Raw genomic sequence first — 21,683 nt, 5'->3', positions numbered from 1 at the left:
CCTATAAAATTTTCTTTTAATGAATGGTCCTTCTAAAATTTTTAAGCATGCAATTTCAGTCCCTGTTATTTTCTAAAATTTTAAAAACGCTTTAATTACCTTTTAGTTTTTAAATTTTTGAATAATTTTTTGTATATATGTTTAGAAGTAAAATATTTATTTATCAAGTTTTAGAATTTTTTTAAAACGAGAAGAATTAAATATGAATTTTTCAAATTTCAAAAAATAATGATAAAAGTAATGAAAATCTCAACTTAGAAATTAAATTTTGAGTTTCTTTTTTTTCTAGGAACTTTTTAAAACATTATGTACATGTCTGCAAAATAATCATTCTAAAATACATATTGGTTTGACAGTAGGGACTAAACCTAGGTGCATAATATTTTTATAAGGACCATTCATTGAAGGAAATTTTTATAGGGACTAAAAATGCAGGGTCGCATATTTATAGGGACTAAAAACGTATTTAACACTTAATTTTATGGTTTGGTTTACATTGCATGCACTTGTTTACAAACTTTCTGTTTTTTATGTGGCTCAGGTAATTTTTCAAATTTATATATCTGAACTTACCTTATTTAAATGTTTTATATGTATCTCTGAAGTCATTTTTTTTGGTAATAAAATGAGTGATTTTTTTGAATATGTATTTTTGCAAATTTACATGATACAAGATAAGGTTTTTGAGGTCGAGTGACTTAATACTTGTATAAATAGGGTGTGTGTCAACCCTTATTTACTGCACAACACACTATAACCAGATAATGAGCTCATATCCCCACCTTGCATTTGTGTATTGTAATGTCGAGAAACCACACTCCCGTTTAGAGTCACAGAGGAAACATCCCTCGCAGATTTGATATCCAAACTAAATACTCTACGACGCTCGTAGAGTTGTCAAGCTCTAATATTAGTCACCCTCATTAGACAGCGACGAGAATGTGCATTTCATCAACCTTGAACTGAAGATGGATTAAGATTTAAAAGTTATGTGGAGTATTTTTTCTCGGTTATGAATCAAAGGGTCCCATTGAAGTGAATGCGAAGATTTAAAGATCCGTCGAAGATATAATCCTTATGTTGTAACGTCCCAATGAAATGGTTATGTAATGTTGAATTTATTTTCGTGACTATCTATGTAATGAATGTTTTTATTTAATGCAATGTTGATGTTGGTGTTTGTTTGTATTTGATTTTCGTTCATGCTGTCATGTTTCTGATTTTTGGATAGAGATATAATTTTGAAAACACCCTTAAAAAGACTCTAGAGTCGTATCTTTGAATTTTATTATGAAAAAAATGGTATTTAATGCATCCGGAGACACTTTGCACAGGTTTTGGTAAGAATGACAACAGGTCGGATCGAGTGCGAGTTTTATACTACCCAAATCCGCACCCGAAATCGACACCCAAACTCAAACCCAAAAGCTATTCGGGTGGCAAAATAACACTCACGCCCACACCCGTTGGGTTCGGATTTTTTCACCCAAACCTGAACCCGCAACAAAATACTTAAAATACTTTTTTTTCTACAATTTTCCTATAACTTTCCACATTCAAACCTGAACCCGAACCCAGCCAATTCGAACTTTCATCCGTTGACTCTGATTCGAGTGCGGATAGAGTCCCGCAGGTTTGTGTCTGCTTGCCATCCCTAGGTTCCGTTAGAAAGTATAAGGGTGAATTAGAAATTGCCCTAATGTATTGCATGTAATAAGAATGAGTTGGAAGGTTAGAATAGCATGATATTGCATAATAATACCCAATTGAAAATGGCCCAATCCTAATGCCAACAAAAAATAAAATAAAAAGGCTAACAGAATCCCTTTTCCAAACCCAAATCTTGACTGAAAAATCTCTCTCTCATCTCTCTCCCTCTCTCACTTCCGATCGCTTCCTGTGATGACTCTCGGTTCCTCGCGAATCATGGCCAATTTTTCCTCCACAGCTTCCAATCAGATTCGCTTCCTGCTCAACTCCTTGAACGAAGTCAACTTTGACTCCGTTCTCCAGCAACTTTCTCAGGTTTTTTCTTTTCTTCTAACCCTATTTTTTTCATTCTGCCTTCGTCTTCTAATTCTACAAATTCACATGCTTCTGTTCGCCCTTTTTTTGTTTTTGATCGGTAAATTTTCTTCTATGTTAATGCTGGGTTTCAGAAATTCCAATTTTAGGTTAAATTCAATTCCGGAAGACAATGAGTGTGTGTGAAATGTGTTATTTTATGCTTTAATTTTGTGTTTTTGTGATTGTGCTGTATGATTGGCCAAGATTTAATTGTGACATGGGGTTAGGAACAAACCATTTCATGTTTTTTGTGAGGTGATTTCAGAAATGTTCTTCTGTTTCATGTAATGTTATTTGCTATTGCTACACCATGTCATTTGCATCCACATTAATTTAATTTTGACTGGGTTGTTTTTCCACATTGACAGTTCACTGAATTTGGAACCGTTGGATGCATTTTGCTACTCCAAACTTGCTTGGATCACTTTAATTATGTCAGAAGAGATAGAAAAGATATGCAACATGAGCCAATTCTTGCGGCAGTAGTTAAGTACCTCTTGGATAAACCAAACTTCAGCACAGTGTTTTCCGAGTCAATGAAGAATGTAGACATTAATGAAAGCTTTCTGGAAAGCTTTTGCAATGGATTACATCTCTCTTTATTGGAGAAAATTGCCGTCAGTGTTGCATTATCTGATTCTGAAAATCCCGATGCCAGGCTATGTGGTGCGTATGGAATCAATTTCTCTATCAATTCTTGCTTAATGTTATTCTTACATCCATTTTTTTAACTTGACAAATAATGTTATTTCTTCTTGCAATGTTAGTTCTATGTTCATTTTCATATTTTCAAATGTCTCAACTTTTCCGACTATGCTACTACTCTATATTTGATCTCATTTATCACATTTTTGTAGGCAAGAATTTTTGCATGACTCAGATTGAAGAGTTGTATGCCAATCCTGGTTCTCTGAGTTTCCATGAGCAAATTCACAGTGTTATCATGTTCCTCAAGCAGTCCGAGGGTCTCTCTGAGCATGTAGATTCCTTTATGCAGATATTGTCGCTGGTGCAGTTCAATGACACACCACCTTTTGTTTTGACCCCGATGCTACCCGACGAGATGCATGGGGCTGATTTTTTGAGGTGGTAAGTTATTTAGTTATCTTACTCGTGTGCTTGCCTAGAAGACAATTGAGGCAAAAGTTTGTAATCACTGCATACTTACTGTTTACCTTTTACTAAGTCAACTTGTTCATTAGTCTATCCTAACGAATGCAATAATTGGCTAAGATGAAGCCTCTGAATTGTTCATTAAATTTAAAGTGCAGGTGAATTAAACCTAGTATCATAACCACTTTGAATATTTTTGTATGTTTTCGTATTAATTGAAACTTTATATTAGATTACTAAGGTGCTGCATCTGCTGTTGGTGTATTACTTACATGTCTGCTTAGTTGCTTTTCCTCTCGTGTACAGGAATATGGAGTTCATCCATGAGAGTGAAGAAAATGATTTTGATGCTATTTTGGCAGACATACAGAAGGAAATGAACATGGGGGATCTTGTGAAGGAACTAGGTTATGGATGCACAGTTGATGTCTCACAGTGCAAGGAAGTATTGTCACTCTTCTTACCTTTAACGGATAATATGCTCTCTAAATTACTTGGTGCTATTGCACACTCTCATGCTGGGCTGGAGGATAACCAGAGCACATTCTTAACTTTCGGCTCAGCCCTTGGATATAATAACTTGTCCGAGTTACCTCCACTTAACTCTTGGAATATTGATGTGTTGATAGATACGGTCAAAAGTCTTGTGAGTTTTCTTAAATAAAAGTGCCTATTACGGTGCAAGGTTTTATTTCAGTTATTAGAATTGGAATCAAAGAAGTGAACATTTTCTTTTTCCCCTGTTTTTTCATATTTATACAGGCACCACAAACCAATTGGGTCCGTGTTATTGAAAATCTTGATCATGAAGGATTTTACCTTCCCAGTGAAGAGGCATTCTCTTTTCTTATGTCTGTTTATAAGCATGCTTGTAAGGTAGTATATTAGAATTGTAAATATGATTTTCCTGGTGTTAAATGATGAACATGCAACCTATATATGACATGAAATTCGGAATGTTTGTAATTGTGCCTTGCAGGAACCATTTCCTCTCCGCGCCGTCTGCGGATCTGTCTGGAAGAATACTGAGGGTCAGCTGTCTTTTCTTAAATATGCTGTAACCGCACCGCCAGAAATGTTTACATTTGCGCACTCTGCGAGGCAACTGGTATTATTCTCATTCTTCGCATCTGTCTTTTCTTTTTTGTTACATTCCAACTCCAAATTTTTACTTTAAATTTCTGTGCAGGCATATGCTGATGCAATTCATGGCCACAAGCTTCAAAATGGACATGCAAATCATGCCTGGCTGTGTATTGACCTTTTGGATGTCCTATGCCAGCTAGCTGAGAAGGGTCATGCCAGTGTTGTTTGGTCAATCCTGGATTATCCCCTTAAACACTGTCCAGAAATATTGCTTCTTGGGATGTCCCATGTTAATGTAAGAGTCCATAGATTCAAATTTGTTGCTCTTTCATAGTGTGCCTTTTCCATGTCTTTTCTTGTAATGAAGTTTGCATTTGTTCTTGCAGACTACTTACAACCTCTTCCAGCGAGAAGTATCTCTGATTGTTTTTCCCATGATAGTAAAAAGTGATGTTGGTAGTGGAATGATTCTACACCTTTGGTACATAAATCCCAATCTGGTCCTGCGAGGCTTTATGGATTCTCAAAACGATGATGTAGGCAGCATTGTGAGAATTGTAGACCTCTGCCAAGAGCTTAAGGTGGTTCTCATATTAAGTTTGAACTTTTCATCTGGGCCATTTTTGTAATAGATAGTTTGCTGTCGTGATTTTTCCTCTTGGAACCTAAATTATGCTAAAATGAGTAATTCTTACTTTCATCCAGTTACCTTTGCAGTAATCTTTCAAACCTGCCCTTTTGGTTGCTGCCGATCTACTGACTTTGTTATTGTTGTTTTCCTTTTGAACTGTTTGTTTTTTACAGATTCTATTACCTGTGGTGGAAGTTATTCCCTATTATTATAGTATAAGGTTAGCGGCTGTTGCTTCAAGAAAAAATATTCTTGACCTTGAGAAGTGGTTGAGTAACAATTTAACTACATACAAGGATGCCTTCTTTGAGGTAATTTTGCTACCCCGATACCATGATTTCTAATTTTTAAAGACACTAGCAGGACAAATTTAAGCAGTCATCTCATATTGTGCATTTAAGTTATACTCCATGCTCATGCATAAACAAAATACCCACTTTAATGCGTATTAAGTGGATGGTAGTTACAAGCATCTTCTCCTCACAACATTAAGAGTTAATTTAGCAATATTTTTGAAATAGTAACATTAAATGTTGACAGATCAGTTGTCATTTGCTTATATTTCAGTCCAACAAGTCAAACATTTTTTGGCTTATAATCAAATCCAGAGTAGTCCTAGGTTTTATATAAGCAGAGTAGTGGCTGACATATATAGGTTTACTTTGCAGGAGTGCCTAAAGTTTTTGAAGGAAGTCCAAGCTGTCGGATCACATAATTTATCTGACCAATCTTTTCATCTGTCTGTTGGTGTTCTGAGTTTCTTTACTGATACAACTGCTATATTCTTGAAGGTTCTACTCGGATCAATTGGTTTTTACTCCTATAGTGGCTTCATCAAATTTCACTTTTTTTTGGGATCTAACTTTGTCAAAATACAGGTTCTCAAGTCTCATACTGACTTGGTTACCTCTGGACTACTTTCTGAGGAGCTGGAGAGTTTGCATATATCTATTATAGATTCAAATCCAAGACTTCAAAATAGCGAGACTACTGATTCACCTACTTCTACACAATTTCCAATTGATGTTGAAGATGAAGCAAACGCGATCTTCCAAGAGATGTTTCATGAAAAGATATCCATCCCTCTAGTGGTGCAAAGACTAATCCGATTCAGCGAATCTTCTGTGAAGAGGTGATGTCTTTTAAAAGTTTTGCACATGGCCTATTTGCCTATTTGGTATTGTAAGCAATGTCGTAGTGTTGCGTATTTGTAAGCAAACTCATCCAGGTGTTTTGTGAGCTTTTTGGATTCAAACCTGCCTTTTTTCTTATTTGTAATTTCATTTTTGGAGATTAGACACATTTTATCAAATCTGCAATAGCCTTAAACCTTTCAATTGCCATAGGTAAGTGAAATGACAAGTTTTCAGTTTTCAAGGTCAGAGATTAAGATATATATTTTCTTGTCCCTCGTTTGAAACCTTTCTCAATGAAAACTTGTACCCTGTCATCTCATGGCTACAGCTTAGGTTATTTATATATAGTAATGTTTAAAGGAAAGTTTTCATTTTGCAAGAACTTATACTTCACGATAATATGTGAGGAATGATTATCTGGTCTCTCTGTTCTTATGTGTATGATCTGAAAAACTATTATGCTATCTATGGCTAAATATTAATAACCCATTAACATTTCTCTGTTTTAACAGAGACAATTTGATTTTTGAATGCATGGTTGCAAACTTGTTTGAGGAGTATAAGTTTTACCCAAGGTATCCAGAAATGCAACTCAAAATTGCCGGACTTATCTTTGGTAAGTTTTTCTTTTGGTACTGTAAATGATGAAATTTAATTCCATATTATTTACCAATTATACTGGGTTGCCATTAGACAACATTATATCTGGGGTAGTAAGTTGCATATAATATGGAAATCATGGGTGAACAACAAATTATGATATTAAGGCTGAGCTAGAATTGCATTTGAATTTGAGATTTCCCTATAGGTCAAGCTAATTTAAGATGTTTCACAGAGGTTGCGTCGTGTCTGCTTCTCTACTTGTGAATCATATCATATAATTTTTTTTTTTGCCATGATTATATAAATATTTTTTTGTTTGTTATATGGCTATATAATTAAGAAGATTTCACAAACTCTCCATCATTCTGGTGTACATTTATGAAACTTCAAAATGATGTTTTTGAGTGTGCACAAATTTGGAACTACTCCTCTGTAACAAGTTATAAGCAAATTTTGTTTTTAGGTTCATTGAATAATAATTGATGTATCTAGTCTATATATATATATATATATAGACCAAATGCATTAATTATTCAATGAACCTAAAAAACAAAATTTGCTTATAATTTGTTACGGAAGGAGTATGTGGTAGCATATTATTTTATGACAATTACAATGTTTTTTTAATGTATCAGGTTGTGTGATTAAGCATCGTCTTGTGACACATCTCTCTCTTGGGATAGCTCTTCGATATGTTCTTGATGCATTGCGCAAGCCTGCGGATTCTAAAGTATGTGCTGTTTTGAAGAGTGGATTTCTTTTAAGGTCCATTTGATGTTTGCTTAACTGTGCCTTCTTATCTTGCAGATGTTTATGTTCGGAAGTTTGGCACTGGAGCAATTTGTGGATCGTCTTATTGAGTGGCCTCAGTATTGCAATCACATTTTGCAAATTTCCCATATGCGCAGCACACATTCCGAAATAGTTGCTTTCATCGAACAGGCTCTGGCTAGGATATCCTCTGGTCATACTGATGTAGATGGGACAACTCATTCTTCTGCTGTTATCAGTAACCATAGTTCTGCACAAGCAACATTAGGTCATGTAGAGGTAAAAATAAAACCATTTCCCCATTTTTGTTTATAATTTTAATAATTTTTTATAGCTATGGGTTGGACTATTTACAGTATGTCAGTGCAGTTAGTAATATGAGCCAAACAATTATAGCTATACTTTAACTCTTTTCGTGATGACAAGCTATTTATTGTTAGATTAACATGTAGTCACACATCAATACAGTTGCCTATGTTGGTTGTTCTAAACCTGCTTGTTTCTGAACTTTCCTATGTCTTAATATGATCTTACTTTTGGTTTACGTTATATCTATTTTAGTTGGCAGTCAGCAGCAATTTTTTTTGATAGTGTAGGATCATAGTATCTCCTGCAAAACATCAAATTTAGATAAACAAGAAATTAGAGAAAAATCAGAATGCGCACTGAAGTCTTATTCTTATCCTTTCAATCTTTTTTTTGTTTTCAAATAATGGTTTTGTTATATGCCCTGTCCCAATCACAGCTCAGCGGCTCCAGCATCATACAACCTGGGCAGCAGCATTTGTCAATGCAGCTTCAACAGAGACGTGAGAATTCTCTGGATGATTCTCACAAGACCTCTGTTGGTTCATCGACTGATATGAAACCTCCGTTAGCTTCTCTAGGGCAATCTTCAGTGATTATACCGGCTGATACTTCTAGTGGCAATAAGGTACTGTACTTTTATAGTGTTTCTAGAGCGTGATGTGAATGGTGTGATGTCCCCCCTTCTCTATTTCTGTGTTTTAATATTATTACTCTAATGTTTTATTATCTTGCTACTGTTGCAGTTACATAACACAGTCAGTGCCTCGTCAATGTTGTCTTCTTCTTCTGGTTTTGTTCGTCCGTCTCGTGGAACCACTTCTGCCAGTATATTTCTGTTACTTGTGAACAATTCCTGTTGATTACTTAAGGGCATAAGTATAAGGGTTTCTTTCTGTTCTCATTTTGTAACATTTTGCTGTGTTTCTTTGATCTGTCAATTGTTGTAGGGTTTGGATCTGCCTTGAATATTGAAACTTTGGTCGCTGCTGCAGAGAAAAGAGAAACTCCTATTGAGGTGCTCAAACCATTTACAAGAACTTGATCAGATTCTCCGTTTTCTTGAGTTTTGTTTATAATTATGTTCAGTAGTTTAGACCATCATCCATTTTAATTTTGTTCTTGTGGAGAGTGTAGTAGTATGTTCATTCTGTGTTTCACCTTCTGCCTATGTCCGTTTAATCGGTTGTTTAAATGTTACTAGCTTTTATTCTATTTATGTTCACTTTTTCCTTTTTATTTGGTATTAATAGGCTCCAGGGTCAGAGGTTCAAGACAAGATATCGTTCCTAATTAATAATATAGCTTCTACTAATAGCGAAGCCAAAGCAAAAGAGCTCACTGAAATTTTGAAAGAGCAGTACTATCCATGGTTTGCACAGTATATGGTCATGAAAAGGTATGCATACTTCCTAATCGAATCATGTAATTGCTTTTAAAAGCTTTATCCGCGTAAACTTATGTACATTGGGGTGTAATATGCTGCCAATGAGTATAGTTGGGGCCTCAGAGATTAAATTCAGCAAGGAAGCTAAAGATTAACTGTTGATGTAAAAGAAATATTTTAGAAACTCTTATTTGGTTTTGGATAAGTTTTATGTTATGTTGTAGTGTTCATCAGTGTTTGATTTGGGGATACAAAACTCACTTCTTGTATGTTTGTAAGATAACTTATGTTGAACCTGTAAGTATTTACGACGTAGTCAATTTTATCTACAAAATTAATCGAACTGATGATCAATAACTGATCTGTTGACTCAGCTCCAACATTGAATTAGGAGATTTTTCATGGCTTTTTTGTGCATGTATACTATTCTCTCTTTTTCTTCTTTTTATTGTATTTACTGATATATTTTTTCTTTACTTTCTCTTGTACAAATTGATTATTTTTGGTAGAGCAAGCATTGAGCCAAATTTCCATGACATGTACCTGAAATTCTTAGACAAAGTTAATTCAAAGGCTTTGAACAGAGCGATTATCCTGGCAACATATGAAAATTGCAAGGTTTGAGTCTTGTTGCTGTTCTCTGCTTGATTGAAGTGAATATGTGCAAAAAATTTGAAATGATACATGGAGTACTCTTCAGGTTCTTTTAGGATCCGAACTTATAAAATCCAGTTCAGAAGAGCGCTCTTTGCTTAAGAATCTGGGCAGCTGGCTTGGAAAGTTGACTATTGGACGGAATCAAGTTTTGAGGGCTCGTGAAATAGATCCGAAATCTTTGATTATAGAGGTAATATCCACAGTGAATGTATGTTGGGAAATAATGGAATTTCAATTTGTATTGTACTTTATATTATTGTATTCCATTTTGTAGGCATATGAGAAGGGGCTGATGATTGCTGTTATTCCATTTACTTCAAAGGTAGAATTCTTGGTTGTTAAAATTATCTATTTTGATGATTATGTTTAATTTTGTGCTGTATTTATCATTCAATTTCATGTAGGTCCTTGAACCATGCCAAAACAGTCTTGCATATCAGCCCCCTAATCCTTGGACCATGGGCATTTTAGGATTGCTTGCTGAAATTTATTCAATGCCAAACTTGAAAATGAACCTCAAGTTTGACATAGAGGTTTTATACAAAAATCTTGGCGTGGATATGAAGGATGTGACACCAACTTCTCTCCTGAAGGATTGTAAAAGAGAAATTGAAGGAAACCCTGATTTCTCTAATAAAGATGTTGGAGCATCATCACAGATGATTTCTGATATAAAATCCAGCCTTGTTCCTCCAGTAAATCAAGTAGAGCTACCACTTGAAGTCACCAATCCATCCAATAGCGGGGCTCATCCACATATGATGTCTCAGGTTTGTTTTCCTATCTTTATCTGGGGCTTTGATTACATGTTTGTTTTCCTATCTTTATCTGAATGTTTCTTGGGTGGATAGTATGCTGGCCCACTTCATATTTCCTCGGGAACATTGATGGAAGATGAGAAAGTAGCACCTCTGAGCTTATCTGATCAATTACCTTCTGCTCAAGGATTGTTACAGGCAAATACTGCTCCAGCACCTTTCCAGGTTAACATCCAAACTTGTTTCTTATCTTTCTTGGGCCATGTGTACCCCCCTAGTGACTCTGTATTTTATGTGTAATTGATGTTTTTTTTTAAATGTTTATAGCTCCCAACACCCATGCATGCTATAGGAACTCATGTTATTATAAATCCTAAGCTCAGTAGTTTTGGGTTACAGGTTCATTTTCAAAGGTATGGTTTTCTTGCTATATTCTTCTGGTTCCTGTACTTTTTGTTGTGATAGTCTAACTTTATATATCTATTACAGAGCGGTACCTATTGCAATGGACAGAGCCATCAAAGAAATAGTGTCCAGTATTGTGCAACGCAGCGTTTCCATAGCTACCCAGACAACAAAGGAACTTGTTTTAAAGGTTGACATTTCAGTAGAACTTTGCTTTTCGAATTGGCTCTCACTATAGTAGATAGTAAATTGGGAAAATCAATGGTTGTTATTTCAACTAACTCATGATTTCCTACTAAGTGCCTTCAAAGAGCGGCGCCATGGCAGATATACACGGCAGTTTTTGGCCTTGCCACAATGGTAAATATCGGTCGATATTGTGGGTTTTTCCGCCATATTCCGCTATAATGGCGCCACAAAGCAGCCGGTATGGCGGGATTTTGGCTCTGTCATGGACCGCCATCTGCCATGGACAACACTGGATATTACTTTAGACTCTAGTAAATTGCTTGCTTCAGAGCAACTGGATCCTTACTCCCCACTGCTTGGTTTTGCAATTCAATTTTTTGCATTTCCTAATTTAATATTTGCTACAATGGAATGTTGTGACCTGTTATTTATATTTTTCTAATTATGTTAATAGCTTTCTTTTTATAGACATTTGGTGAGTGAGGTGGAAATATGTTAGCTGGAAATTAAAAATTCTCTTAATGCATCATTGTCATGGGTTAAGTGGTGGCATATAGAAACAGCTGTTGTGTTGTTTCAATTTCTATCTTATAGCCTTAATTTCTGAAATAACTTGTACTCAAATTGATCTTTGTTATTTTAATTTATGCATTTGCAGGATTATGCAATGGAATCAGATGATAAACGTATTAAAAATGCGTCACACTTGATGGTTGCTAGTTTGTCTGGGAGTTTGGCTCATGTGACATGCAAAGTAATGCACTGAAATATGGCCATTATCCAACCCTTTTATTTACTTTTATATATTGAGCAATTTCTGTTGGGATGATTTCTTTTATTGGCTCCTTATTGACTTTTATTTTCTGCTACTTGTTGAATCTATTTCTTCTAGGAACCTTTACGGGCATCAATATCAAATCAACTGAAGACTTCACTTCAGAGTTTAAATATCGGAAACGAAATTTTGGAACAAGCTGTGCAACTTGTTACCAATGATAATCTAGATCTTGGTTGTGCAGTCATTGAAAAAGCTGCCACTGATAAGGTTAGCTCTTCTTGATGGCTTTTCCTGTAGTTGTAGTTATTTGTGGCAATGCTGGTAGTAATGAAAATTATGCTTATATTAGCTCCCTGATATAGCTTATAATTTTATATGTATTCGCACCATGATTAGGGTGATGTATCCATGATTATTACTGAAACATATGGTAGTTGTATAACTAGTTTGGACCACTAATTGGTCACACGGACATACATGTCAGTGTTACAAAGAAGGAAATACGCGTTTTACGGTAATGCGTATAGCATTGTTTTTTTGTGACTTCATGGAAGACAAGCCTTGCTGAAGTGGTAAGGTTTCTGACTTGTGATTTTGAGGTCAGGCTCAAATCTTGGAAAAATCCTCTGCTTATCGGCGGGAGGTGGATACGGCTACGTAAATCTACCCTCCCCTGATCTTGCCTTGTGGCGAGTATTGTGCTCTGGGGGTTTAGACTTGTAACTTCATAGTTTTGATAAATTACTTACGGAGTTAGTAATTAGTTAATACTAGTAAGCTAAGATAAAAATATGCGAATTATAATCCTTTCTAAAAAATTCACACGTCTTTGTCACTGCTTGTTGACTTTGGCACTGCGTGCTCTTTTGTAGGCAATAAAAACCATCGATGCAGAGATTATTCAACAACTTTCTTTGAAAAAGAAGCAGCGAGAAGGTATGGGTTCTACATTTTTTGATGCAAACTTGTATCCACAAGGTTCTATGGTTGGTGTTCCCGAGCCCCTTCGCCCTAAACCTGGTCAGTTGTCCCCGTCGCAACAACGTGTCTATGAGGTATTCAATTCTTCCTTGTGTGTTAAAATATTCGATGAGATGTGGATGCTTGAAGAACACTACACAGTGTAACTGCTTTTCTTTTATATTAGGACTTTGTTCGGCTTCCTTGGCAAAGTCACTCTAGCCAGAATTCACATTCAATGTCCGCAAGTGTTTCTGTTCAATCTGCTAATAGTGGTATTACTGGCACCAGTGCTCCTGCTTCAGGACAGATAAACCCTGGCTACTCTCTAACCACAGGATACGAGGGGCTCTCTCGACCAATAGATGATATGCCAGAACCTAATTTTACTCCACATCATAGGTGCCCAATTTTGTTCAGCATGGTGATTTATTTAAAACTATACAAGTCTAATTTTATTTACACTCTGCGTTTAATATTTCAGTGCTTCCTCAATTAACATTAGAGCAGCCGACAGTGTTTCCCAGCATAGTATGGAGAAAGACTCTGTTGCCTCGTTTCCTTCAACTGCTTCCACCCCTGAGTTGCACGCTGTGGATTCTTCAGATGCTGGGAAAGTGAGAATTAATAAGCATCGTAACTGCATCTATTCCTAATGTATCACAAATGGCGTCTAAATTTGCTTCTGTGTTATTGCTAGGAATCTGGAGCTTCTTCACAACCACTGGTTTCATCAGGTGCCGTGGAGCGCATTGGAAGTAACTTCTTGGAATCATCTCTCTCTACGAGGGATGCTCTGGATAAATACCAAATTGTTGCACAAAAGGTTGTTCCTGATCTTCATATCTGGTTGTTTCTCTGCATATCCAATTTGAAGAGTTTTATATATCTAATGCATTTCTTCTCCATCTAACTTTACACACACCGCAAAAAATTGTTCAGACTTGTACTCCATTATGTGGCAGATGGTTCATTTTTTTCCGATTATGCTTTTAGTAGTTTGGGTCCGTTAAGCTTTAGTTTTGTTGCTGTATAGATTATTACAGTACCCCACATAGTGGGATAAGGCTTGGTTGTTGTTGTTGTTGTTGTTTTATACATTATCACAGTATATTGCCCAGAACACAAATTTGAAAAGATTGATAACATACTGTTTTTTTTGCTGTATGAGGGAAGAGCTGTCCTAGCTAGCCAGGCTTTATAAGTTATGGGTGAATTGACCATTTTGTTGTACTAGAAATCTAGAACATAATCCTTTAGTTAAGGTTTAGAATTTTAGTTTGAGTCCTAACTGCATTTACTATTTTTGGATAATTTTAGATTTGTCTCTTTTGTTTGATTTCTTTTAGAATTTGGTAAGTTTTCAAATTCAAAAGAATGTGTGCGTAGGTTGATTGAGATTCGTTCTGTATTTGTTTTTCGGTCATTTTTTTGTTAATGAGGATAAAGTTGTTATGCATCCATGGGAAGGCTTGTTGGGCATCTTCCAGCAGAAGCTAATCCTATAGGTTTTCGTGCAGAATTATTATAAAATAACATATGAAACAGAATCATCAGTTATGCCATGAATTGTTGGTTATTTCTTTTGCGCGACTATTTTCATATCGAGTTTGTTATAGATGTTTATTAACCGCATGTGTATGGTTGTTAGTTGGAGGCTCTGGTCAACAATGATTCGAGGGAGGCAGAAATACAGGTATATTGTTTTGTTTTTATTTGAGCTAATGCAATTACGAAAAGATACCACTGCTATAATTTTACTTGTTCTGCCTGGATTGTTTCCGTTTCTTTCTAGACGGGTCTTTTCCCCATGTTTTAATATTTATTTTGGTTCTACTTATGTTTAGGGAGTTATTTCTGAGGTACCTGAAATCATACTCAGATGTGTTAGTCGAGATGAAGCAGCTTTAGCTGTGGCTCAAAAGGTGGGTTTTCTTCTGCAGAGTTCTGTGTTTAATGAATTATACTGAATGCGCGATGCGAGATATGTCATCCATTAATCAGTATTTGGTTCTTCCGTAGTTGTGTATTTTAATTGTGCCTTATGTATAACATCCCACTTTCAGTTGAAGGACCAAGAATGGTCATCGAAGTGTTTTCTATTTGAAAATTACCATTTATTATTTATCAATTTTCTAATTTCAAAACAGGTTTTCAAGGGTTTATACGACAATGCTTCAAATAGCGTTCATGTCTATGCGTACCTTGCAATCCTGACTGCCATTCGTGATGTTTGCAAGCTTGCTGTCAAGGAGCTTACTAGTTGGGTATGTTTTGTTCACTGAAAGTTGCTATCAGTCAAGTAGATTTACTGAAATTTTATGTGTCAAAAGCTTAATTTTTGTCATTCCTTTCTTATTTATCTTTTAGTTATATGTACCATATACTAGTAGTTTTTGTAATGAAAATTCCACGTGCTGATAATTTTATTTGAATTTCATTCTATAATTTTGATGGTTTAGGTTTCTTCTAATGCTAACAGTAAAAGAAGCCAAGTAATATTTAAGAAATTAACAACATAAATTGCAGTTACAGTTTTCAAATGATATTTTCTTTTGGCTCTAATACCATCCATGCAGTTTTAAAGACACTGATCTTAGGCATAGTTGATACAGCCAATAATTAAGGAGCTAACTACTAGTTAATTTACAGATATAAAATAAAATAAAATACAGCTGACTTAAGGCATATATTCCAACCGTGGTCTTGTGCATAAATTTATTTGCGCGTGTACTGTATAATCGTTGCAGGTAATTTACTCGGATGAAGAGAGGAAATACAACAAAGATATCACTGTTGGTCTCATCCGCAGTGAACTACTAAATCTAACCGAGTATAATGTTCACATGGCAAAACTTATTGACGGGGGAAGAAACAGTATGTCCAAAAAATGCCTTCCATTGTTTTACCCTGTTTATACTTTTATAATCTAACGACTTCACTGGCTAAACACACAGAGGCTGCTACGGAGTTTTCAATCTCTCTTCTTCAAACCCTGGTCATTGAGGAACCAAAAGTTGTTTCCGAACTTCACAATCTTATCGATGCTTTGGCAAAGGTTTGTGTTTATAAATCTGAGTGGCTTTGTTTGTTCCCATTGTCCAATATCTTACCATATTTTTTAATTTCAGCTTGCTACAAAGCCTGGATACCCCGAATCATTGCAACAACTCATTGAGATGATCAAAAATCCTGTTGCTTTATCTGCTATTAATGCTGGAAAGGAGGATAAATCGAGGCAATCAAGAGACAATAAGGTTATATGAGATTAATATTTCAACTGCTCCATTGTTTCATGTGTTTTTTACTTTTATTATTGTGAAACATGATATTTTCTCCGTCCCCTCATCAAAAACAGGGTCCTAGTCTGCTAGTTGCAAACAGGGAAGAGTTAAACATTGTAGATTCTGCCAAACCTGATCCTGCTGGATTCCGTGAGCAGGTATATTTGAAATTATTTGTCATGTCTTTATGTTGTGCGATAGAAATTAACACCCACAGAAGGAAACACTCTTTTGATTTATGAAGCAAAGAATCATTACGGAAACAGTGACTACACCAAAGACATGATGACAAGAGGATAACAGAATGTATAAAGTACAGAGAAATATCTCTTATTTCTCAAAACTAAGCCCAAGCCAAATTAGCTGTACAAATAACAAGTTCTATCCCTTCCTTTTCTCTCCACTCACCCTCTTTCTAGAACTACTGTTGTCCACTCTTAATCCTATTTTCCCATCATCCATTCCCTTAAGAGACACCTTTTTCAACTTCCCTATAAGAGGAAACAGGAGAATGAAGAAGATAACCAAGAGTTCAATTTGTCTGAACTTCAATTGCATTGAAAACTAATGAAAAGATAACCGGCGCATCCTGAGCATAAGAATTATAATTTAGAACCAAATATTTCTAAAATTTTGGCAGTAGCTGAAATTTTTCCACTGCTAAAAAAACACTTGAGAGAGAAGGAGAACCTAATATTCTATATTGATGATTCTCATACTGCGTCACTGTTCAGATAATCCATAGGATAAATTGTTCGTAAATTTAAAATGTCTTAATTCTATACTTAAAAGTGTTCAATGGTTTGAACATACATTTGTATTAAAATATCTGTTAGTTTTCTCTATTTTTCCTACATAAGGAATAGATTTTCCTCCCTGTCTGTTTTATCCCTACATATGACAACATAAAATGTGTTGTATAGTTTATCACATTACATTTTTTTCCCAACTCTATGTAAAATAAATGCAATCTCAAATTGTTTTTTTATTTCCCCTGTATTTGCATAGATGCCATCTGGATTATCTTTAAGCGGGATCACATCCTGTTAGTAATATAATATATTAGTAAATATTAGTAAATAGAGTATGCTTAATTGTTCTTATAAGTTGTATTATGTTTTTTTTTTGTATATAAATATCATTTAGCTTGGTTCTTAAGTCCCCTACCCCATCTTATTATATAGTATCTAATCTGTCATCCTAATGCCATATGGAACCAAAGTACTAGCTTAACTTGAAGCTTCTAATGATTACTTGTTATGTATTCGTTGTAGGTGTCCATGTTGTTTGCTGAATGGTATAGGATATGTGAACTTCCTGGTGCCAATGATACATCTGCTACCCACTTCATCGTACAATTGCATCAGAGTGGGCTGCTTAAGGGGGATGATATGACAGATCGATTTTTTCGTTTGTTAATGGTTGCATTTCTTTCTCCATGCAGCTAACTTTTTCTTACTTTTGGCTAGGGTTTTCAATTTGACTTTACTCTTTTTTATCTTCTTTCCAGGAAATCGCAGTTGCACATTGCTTATCCACTGAGGGGATTAATTCAGGGGCACCACAATCTCCTCAACAAATGCTGTCAATGTCATTTCTCGCAATTGATATTTATGCAAAGCTTGTCTTCTCTATCTTGAAGGTTGTCAACTTTACACTTCTTTTATTTTCTCTTCTCTTGAGTAGTTATCTTATTAGCTGTTTGGTCGGTGTTTGTGACAGGGATCAAGCAAACTCTTTCTTCTCTCCAAGGTATGTAATAAACTAAAACATCTAATGCTGTCTGTCTCCCTCCTAAGCTTTATCAATTCTGTTACGGTGCTCTAAAACCGCGTATTGCTTTCTGGCAGATTCTAGCGGTTACTGTCAGATTCATTGTAAAAGATGCAGAGGAGAAGAAAGTCTCTTTTAATCCAAGACCCTATTTCAGACTGTTCATCAACTGGCTTCTAGATCTTGGCTCACTTGAGCCTGTTACTGATGGTGCAAATCTCCAGGTGTTTGTTGTGACTTTCATTTATCCTTTACTTTCTTTTCATTTTGGACACCAACATGGGGTCAAAGCATTTTCTCCATTAGTTTCTATTTTAGAATGCTCATAATTTTGTTTTAGGTGTTGACTGTGCTGTTTGTTAAAAAACTGAATTTTACAGAAAAATCTGTGTGAATAATGGTCAAGTGAAATAATGCATCGTATTGATGTGAATCTTGCATATATTTAATTTGTATTAGTTGTTTAATGTAAAAGATATATAAACTTAGTATAATAAGGCAGGAACACATTCTCTAACACACATCTTCACACACACTCTTCTATTGGTTGGAAATTATGTAGGTCCCGCAAAATTATGCAGGTCCCATGTAAAATAAGTGGGTTCCATATGAATATTTACTAAAATTGGTCCTAGCGGTTAGCAAAAAAAAAAATAGCTACCTCAATCTGCCATGAAGGCCCCATTAATGCTCTTCGACAACACTGTTGAGTGGATTTAGGGATTTTTAAAACAAGTGAATCCTAATGCTATTTGCGTGACTAATACTATCGCATATATTGCAGATTTTGACTGGTTTTGCCAATGCATTTCATGCTCTACAGCCACTCAAAGTTCCTGGATTCAGGTAACTTATAATTGTTTAGTTATGGTTGATAGTTGGCTGATTTATAGTTTAATGGTAATTTTATCATTGAACAGTATTTGTATATAAGCTTTTAAACTATTTGTGTTTCTGGTATGCAAATGCTGATATGGACGAATTTACTAAGAATTGTCGTTTGGGGGAAAATGGTCAAGGGAACTTCCAGTTCACTTTGTCGGGGCTTTATTTGTTAATGCCGGAGTCTCATATTTACTTGGTATGCCGTGAGCATATTTTCCATAGTGGTTGAACAATCCTCATCCTTTAAGTGATATTATGTCTTGTACTGAGTATTTGAGTTTGTCTAAGCTCTCTTAAATCACTGTTCAGTTATATGAAGAAAATAAAAAATTCAATATGAGATTGCAATCCATGAGATTGCAGATTTTGCTGAGATTTAGCTCTGAATTAGGATTCTACTCACGATTGAGATTGTTTTGGGTGAGCAAAATCGCAAGATCCTGGGATTTCACGATTCTGATTGCGATTCTGACAATAATGGGTATAAGGCTTGGTTGTTGTTTACTGGGATGTTTATGATCTGATACTTGTCCTGATTTTGGTACTTATCTGTACATGATGTGAATACCTTCTTTGAAATTTCTTCAGGGTGTTTTTCTTGGGAAAGATTTAAACACAGTAGTTGTCCTTAACAATTGTGTTCAAAACCTATGCATCATTCTATCTCTCTCTCTCGCGCGCACACATACACACATTTTCTTTCTCTTATACTCTTGTTTAACTTTATATTTAATCATACACTTCTATAGTTTTATGATAGTTTGTTCTTACGAGGAATTATTCTTCAGTTTTGCTTGGCTGGAGTTGGTTAGTCACAGGAGCTTCATGCCAAAAATGCTGACTGGTAACCTTCAAAAAGGTTGGCCTTATATCCAAAGGTTGCTTGTAGATTTGTTCCAATTTATGGAGCCTTTTCTGAGGCATGCCGAGCTAGGAGATCCGGTTTGTCTCCGTCTCTTATTCAGTTTTTTGCTCTCAATTTGGTCGTATGTCAAATAGTTCTTACTCATGCACATTTGTTTTTTATAACTAGGTCCGTGTTCTCTACAAGGGAACACTTAGGGTGCTCTTGGTGCTACTTCATGACTTCCCAGAGTTCCTTTGTGACTATCACTTTACCTTTTGTGATGTGATCCCTCCAAGTTGCATACAGATGCGAAATATTATTCTAAGTGCATTTCCGCGTAGTATGAGGCTGCCAGACCCTTCAACTCCAAATTTGAAGGTCTTTGAATCCCACATATCTCTTAAAATTTGTGTTGAGGTTCAGGATAATAAAATGTCATTGCTTAATTGACATGTGTTTTTTGTATGCAGATTGATTTGCTTCAAGAAATAACTCAATCCCCTCGTATTCTTTCTGAGGTTGATGCAGCATTGAAAGCAAAGCAGATGAAGACTGACATAGATGAATACCTTCAGGTCTCTTGTCTCATCCTCTTTTAATTAATCGTGATTGATTCACTAGTTTCATATCTGTAATATGCGACTTTGTTAACATTTACTGTTATCAATATGTTTTCTTATAGACAAGGCTGCACAAGTGCAAATAACTGTTGGTTTAAAATTTATTCCTATATTATAATTATTCATTCAAATTTTCTGCAGACAAGGGAACAGCCTTCTCCACTTTTATCTGAATTAAAAGAGAAGCTGCTACTCTCACCAAATGAAGCTGCCTCTGCCGGCACTCGTTACAATGTGCCTTTAATCAACTCCCTTGTACTGCATGTTGGAATGCAGGTGCTGTATATTTAAAACTTATATATTTGCAATCAGTCAATGATTACATGTTCTCCACTGAGATTGAGCTTTTGTATTGGAGTTTCAAAATTAACTTAATTGTTTCAAAGCATGTTGATTATGTAACACAAAACATAGCATTATTTATTGTCTTGTTATGTGCATACTTATAATTTTCTTCTCTTGCAGTTTTTTTTAACATAAACATAGTCATAATGATCTGAACGGTCTGTAACAAGGAAATTTGTTACATAAATGAAGTAATAATGATCTGAGCATTCTGTTACATGAAGATTTTTTTTAAATGTACAATGTTTGGGCTACCAATTTACAGGCAATCGAGCAGCTCAAGGCACGAGCTCCCCATGCACAATCACCACAAACTACATATGGACTGGCTGTATTTTCTGTTGGCGCTGCTTTGGATATTTTCCAGACTTTAATCGTTGACTTGGATACAGAAGGGCGCTACCTTTTCCTAAATGCTGTCGCTAACCAACTGCGTTATCCCAATACTCACACACACTACTTTTCCTTCGTCATCCTTTACTTGTTTGCAGAATCAAACCAGGTCAGGTTCACATAAACTTTTGATCTTGCATTAAACTTCTATATCCAATGTCTCAAATATCATCTGAGATGAGCTAATTGTATTAATAATGACACCTGATTTCTTGGCATGACAGGAAATTATCCAAGAACAAATTACAAGAGTCTTGCTTGAACGCCTTATTGTAAATCGACCTCATCCTTGGGGCCTCCTCATTACTTTCATTGAGCTCATCAAGGTATTCCTTTTTAATGGTTTGCTTGTTTAATACTTCTCTTATGAGTAGCTTTTAATTAACAGAATCTATGTTTTCTTGTCATTGCCAGAATCTAAGGTATAATTTCTGGAACCGGTCTTTCATAAGATGTGCACCAGAGATTGAAAAACTTTTTGAATCAGTCTCAAGATCTTGTGGAGGTCCAAAACCAGTGGAAGAGAGTATGGTTTCGGGTTGGGTCTGACTGTTCACAAAGTCGGTCTTTTTTGTTAATTTTGTTTAGGCTTAGCTATCTCTTAACTAAACATTTTAGGTTACTTGCACACTGTCAATGACAATCTAAAATACACTATTTCTCATTGTAAATGATATATTTTATTACAA

At 35.5% G+C, this 21,683-nt stretch overlaps 1 protein-coding gene across 1 annotated transcript; it reads left to right on the top strand.

Moving 5' to 3' along the window:
* The first annotated feature begins 1,824 nt into the window (after positions 1-1,824).
* Positions 1,825-21,683, top strand: LOC131616067 (uncharacterized). Its single transcript, XM_058887296.1, has 50 exons — positions 1,825-2,025; positions 2,436-2,733; positions 2,925-3,156; positions 3,487-3,826; positions 3,943-4,056; positions 4,160-4,288; positions 4,370-4,561; positions 4,653-4,847; positions 5,071-5,208; positions 5,566-5,688; positions 5,776-6,029; positions 6,546-6,649; positions 7,272-7,366; positions 7,444-7,686; positions 8,153-8,341; positions 8,460-8,541; positions 8,664-8,731; positions 8,967-9,112; positions 9,610-9,718; positions 9,801-9,947; positions 10,032-10,079; positions 10,162-10,527; positions 10,609-10,740; positions 10,843-10,928; positions 11,005-11,110; positions 11,768-11,863; positions 12,002-12,154; positions 12,760-12,942; positions 13,035-13,249; positions 13,332-13,464; positions 13,548-13,673; positions 14,499-14,543; positions 14,695-14,772; positions 14,998-15,114; positions 15,598-15,724; positions 15,805-15,905; positions 15,979-16,104; positions 16,206-16,289; positions 17,406-17,552; positions 17,642-17,773; positions 17,854-17,883; positions 17,982-18,128; positions 18,689-18,750; positions 19,578-19,731; positions 19,823-20,014; positions 20,107-20,211; positions 20,398-20,532; positions 20,867-21,103; positions 21,219-21,320; positions 21,409-21,683. Exons 1-50 carry the CDS (start codon positions 1,903-1,905, stop codon positions 21,541-21,543), a joined length of 7,221 nt encoding a protein of 2,406 aa, XP_058743279.1. The 5' UTR covers positions 1,825-1,902; the 3' UTR covers positions 21,544-21,683.

The sequence above is a fragment of the Vicia villosa genome, linkage group LG7 (genome assembly GCF_029867415.1).
Source record: "Vicia villosa cultivar HV-30 ecotype Madison, WI linkage group LG7, Vvil1.0, whole genome shotgun sequence".
NCBI classification, from domain to species: domain Eukaryota; kingdom Viridiplantae; phylum Streptophyta; class Magnoliopsida; order Fabales; family Fabaceae; genus Vicia; species Vicia villosa.
Note: the sequence above shows the minus strand (reverse complement) of the source record. Positions and strands in the feature narration are given on the sequence as shown.

Excerpts from the sequence above, each read along its gene's own strand:
- LOC131616067 (XM_058887296.1), top strand. The coding sequence starts at position 1,903 with ATGACTCTCGGTTCCTCGCGAATCATGGCCAATTTTTCCTCCACAGCT. Across the intron at positions 2,026-2,435 it reads TTCTCCAGCAACTTTCTCAG|TTCACTGAATTTGGAACCGT; the intron begins GTTTTTTCTTTT and ends CCACATTGACAG. Across the intron at positions 11,864-12,001 it reads TGGCTCATGTGACATGCAAA|GAACCTTTACGGGCATCAAT; the intron begins GTAATGCACTGA and ends TATTTCTTCTAG.